The following is a 3,438-nucleotide window of genomic DNA, read 5'->3' on the forward strand; positions in this document are numbered from 1 at the left end:
TAATTATATATATATATATATATATATATATATATAATTATTATATACATAATTCATAGTTAATATATAAATACACTATATTATTATAGAATATAAATAAATATAAATAAAATTACAAAATATAAGTAAAAAACAATAAGTTATAATGTTGTAAGTTATAACTATAAACTATGTATAAACTATAAACTTCTGTATATCATAAACATTCTGAATATATGACATCGTCTTGTCCATTATTGTTGATCTAAATCTCCATGTTCTGTGAAAAGCTTCCAGACTGATGCCAAAGAAGATGCAGCTGCCAATGAGGAGCCTGCCTCTGCTGGTGGATGCGGATGAGGATGTGAAGAGCTCTCCTGAATCAGGTGAGGCGCGCGCGCACACACACACACACACACACACACACACACACGGACACGCGCACACACACACATACACACACACTCACACTGATCCGCTCAGATCTCACACGTGTGCGTGTCTCCCCGCAGCTGTTGAGGTTCAGAGTAAGTGTCAGCTGGAGTCTCAGAAGGAGGTGAGACCCGGGTTCTACAAGTCTCAGTGTGACAAACAGGGCAACTATCTGCCCATGCAGTGCTGGCACAGCACCGGATACTGCTGGTGTGTGGATAAAGATGGCAAGGAGATCCCGGACACACGCATTCGCGGAAGACCCGAGTGCAGTTAAGGTGCATCAACACTTTCTTTGATGAACTGTACTTTGAATAGACCTACAAAGTGGGCTAACTTAAAAATAAATGAATAATAAAAAACTGTTATGCCACTGACTGTTTTTATATACTATTTTAGGATTAGTATTTAGTATTATTTATATACATATTTATTCATATTTTGAATTAGCTTTCATTATTTGTATTTTTTATTTTTTTTAAAATTCTATTTAGCTTTACTATTTAATTTATTTTAATTTGAGTACTTATATTTATTTATTTTTAGGTAGTTGCCAAGGCAACATTTCAAATCCATTAAGGGTCATTCAATTAGAAAAATGCACAGCAGAAGCACATACAGTATAAATACATATATGATCGAACAAACTAGAAATGATTTCATGCGCCGTGCTATACAAGAAAAAAACATCAATTAGTCAATAACTTGTATAATAAATAATATTGACATCTTTGTCTGTGTTTGTTTCATGCATTTCTCTGCTGATGGATAATCACAGATGCTGATATTCTCAGCGAGTGTATAATTGACAGATTATTCTGCTAATATGAGCATCTACTGATACGCACTGAAAAATATTTACTTAGAAATTGCTAGTAAATTTCCCAAATAATTACAAAGAATCGGCAAGTGACAAATGAATTAAACATAACATTTTGAAGTATAAAGACTTGTTGTATCTTTGTTCAAATCATTTTGGGATGTACTCATAACTGATGTTTATTTGTGTCTGTTTCTCCAGTGTGAATCAGCACGTCCAGCAATAAAGAGAATAACTCCAGGCCTATTACCTGTCTCCTGTTTCAGCTCCTGAGGATCAATCCGTCATTATGGATGCTATTCGTTGGGAATAATCCAATAAGCTTCCTACTGAAGATCTCTTCTTCTGATCTGTGTTCAGAATAGATAAACATACACAGCATATTAGCACTGGGCTAACCCTTATTCTAATAATATCTTTTTTAATTTTAACTCACAGCATGTTGTTAGAGGTAGCATGAATATCACCGTGATTATGACTGTAAATAAACACATGCCGTTTCCAAATAAGACTGTGGGGGTTTATTGTCATTGTTTTATTTTAAAATGATTTACACTATCCATAAAAACGGCGAAAATATAGTATTTATTAAACCAGAATATTTTCAATTCTGTCTGAACGATCTCCGTGGGTTTTAAAGAAGAGAAGAGAAGATCATATGAACATATGAAATTAACAATATTACATTTATTGTGTAAACATGTTAAAGATAAACATGTTAAAGTGGCAATTAAATAAGGCACAAAATACGAAGTGCTATTCCTATTACATTAAATATGATTCAAAATATCATTATAAAACAACATAATTTTGATCCGTGTATTAAGTTGCAATTAATTGTGAAAGAATTATAACTGCAGAAAATGATTTTTTAAATGTATTATGTTTTTTTTTTTATTATTTAGATAAGATTCAAAACTAAGAATTTCTTAATATTTCTGTTTAGCTTTAATTAGTTTTACTTTTTATATATTATTTTTATTTTATTCAAGATAAATATAAATAAAATAGATAAATGTAAGGATGGATAAAAAAAAATAATAAGCTAAATGGAGAAGTGTGTGTATTTCCGTTTAGCTTTTAAGTTTTAGATACATTTTTCCATTTAATATTTTTATTTTGTTTTATTTCATCTTTCAAATTCAAGTTTTTTATTAAAGTTCTTAAGTTTGTGTGTGTGTGTGTGTGTATATATATATATATATATATAAAAGAATAATCTGAATATTAAATCTGCACTTACTGAAATGTTATGCTGCTAACAGTTTATATACCATTTTAATACTTACTGTATATACCATTATAATAGAAAACAATAATCGAAAATAACAGGGAAAATTAATGTAAGAGCTATTCAGTCTGCACTAAACATGATTCAAAACATCAGATGCATCATTAGAAAATAATTTTGATTAGCGTAATATAAAATGCTAAAAATGCTCATAGAGCAGAAGAGCTGCACATACAGAAGTAAACATTAAGAGTAATGTGAAATCACATGTGACATCCTGTCTGACTCATGCACTTCTTCTTTCAGATCCTTTTCACTCAATAATGTCTAGTTCCCGACAAAAGAGTTCTGTGTTCAAACATGAATATTTTAACAATGTCACATGCTGCTTCATTTTCCTCTGAATGCACCAGTATTGGTAGACAATATCAGGACAATAGAAGTATGAAATAACAGAAGTATATATAAAACATCTACATTTTCCCTAAATGATCTCAAGCTTCCTTCTCTTTTTCAAAACAGAAATGCTCAGTATCACTTCCTTATTAATGTCAAGGTAACTTCAGTAAAAAGACTTCCTGAAAACCAGGCATTTGAATATGAGCCAGAATGAAAGTGTTGCATGAGGTCAAATGAGGAAATTAATCTCACAGGAAGAGGTTCAGAATAAACTGACCACAGGGTTTATTTATAGGACGGAGCGGATATGAGGCGCAAGCAGTGACATTTTACCACCATTGAGATAATATTATAGCTTTTATTAAGTTTGAAACTGTTTTTATTTTTATAATTTAAAAAAAATAAACTTTATTTATTTATTTTAAAACACAGAGTCACAGAGTATATATACAGTATATATATATATACTATTTTAAAATGTAATACTTCTTAAATTATATGTAGGTTTTTATTGATGTAATTTTTACATACATACATACATAAAAAAATTAAACAAAAATAAATCGGAAGGACAAAA

The 3,438-nt window shown here is 30.3% G+C and overlaps 1 protein-coding gene across 2 annotated transcripts in view; it reads left to right on the forward strand.

The window, feature by feature from the left end:
• Positions 1-1,740, forward strand: part of cd74a (CD74 molecule, major histocompatibility complex, class II invariant chain a) — a 20,025-nt gene extending 18,285 nt beyond the window's left edge. For both annotated transcript variants that reach the window (XM_016561526.1, XM_016561527.1), the window contains exons 6-8: positions 270-365; positions 492-689; positions 1,433-1,740. In XM_016561526.1, coding sequence (XP_016417012.1) covers positions 270-365; positions 492-688 — 293 coding nt within the window. In that variant the 3' untranslated portion in view covers position 689; positions 1,433-1,740. The remainder of the gene's footprint in view (positions 1-269; positions 366-491; positions 690-1,432) is intronic.
• Positions 1,741-3,438: the final 1,698 nt, after the last annotated feature.

The sequence above is a fragment of the Sinocyclocheilus rhinocerous genome, unplaced genomic scaffold (assembly GCF_001515625.1).
Source record: "Sinocyclocheilus rhinocerous isolate Xijiao unplaced genomic scaffold, SAMN03320098_v1.1 scaffold168, whole genome shotgun sequence".
NCBI lineage: Eukaryota > Metazoa > Chordata > Actinopteri > Cypriniformes > Cyprinidae > Sinocyclocheilus > Sinocyclocheilus rhinocerous.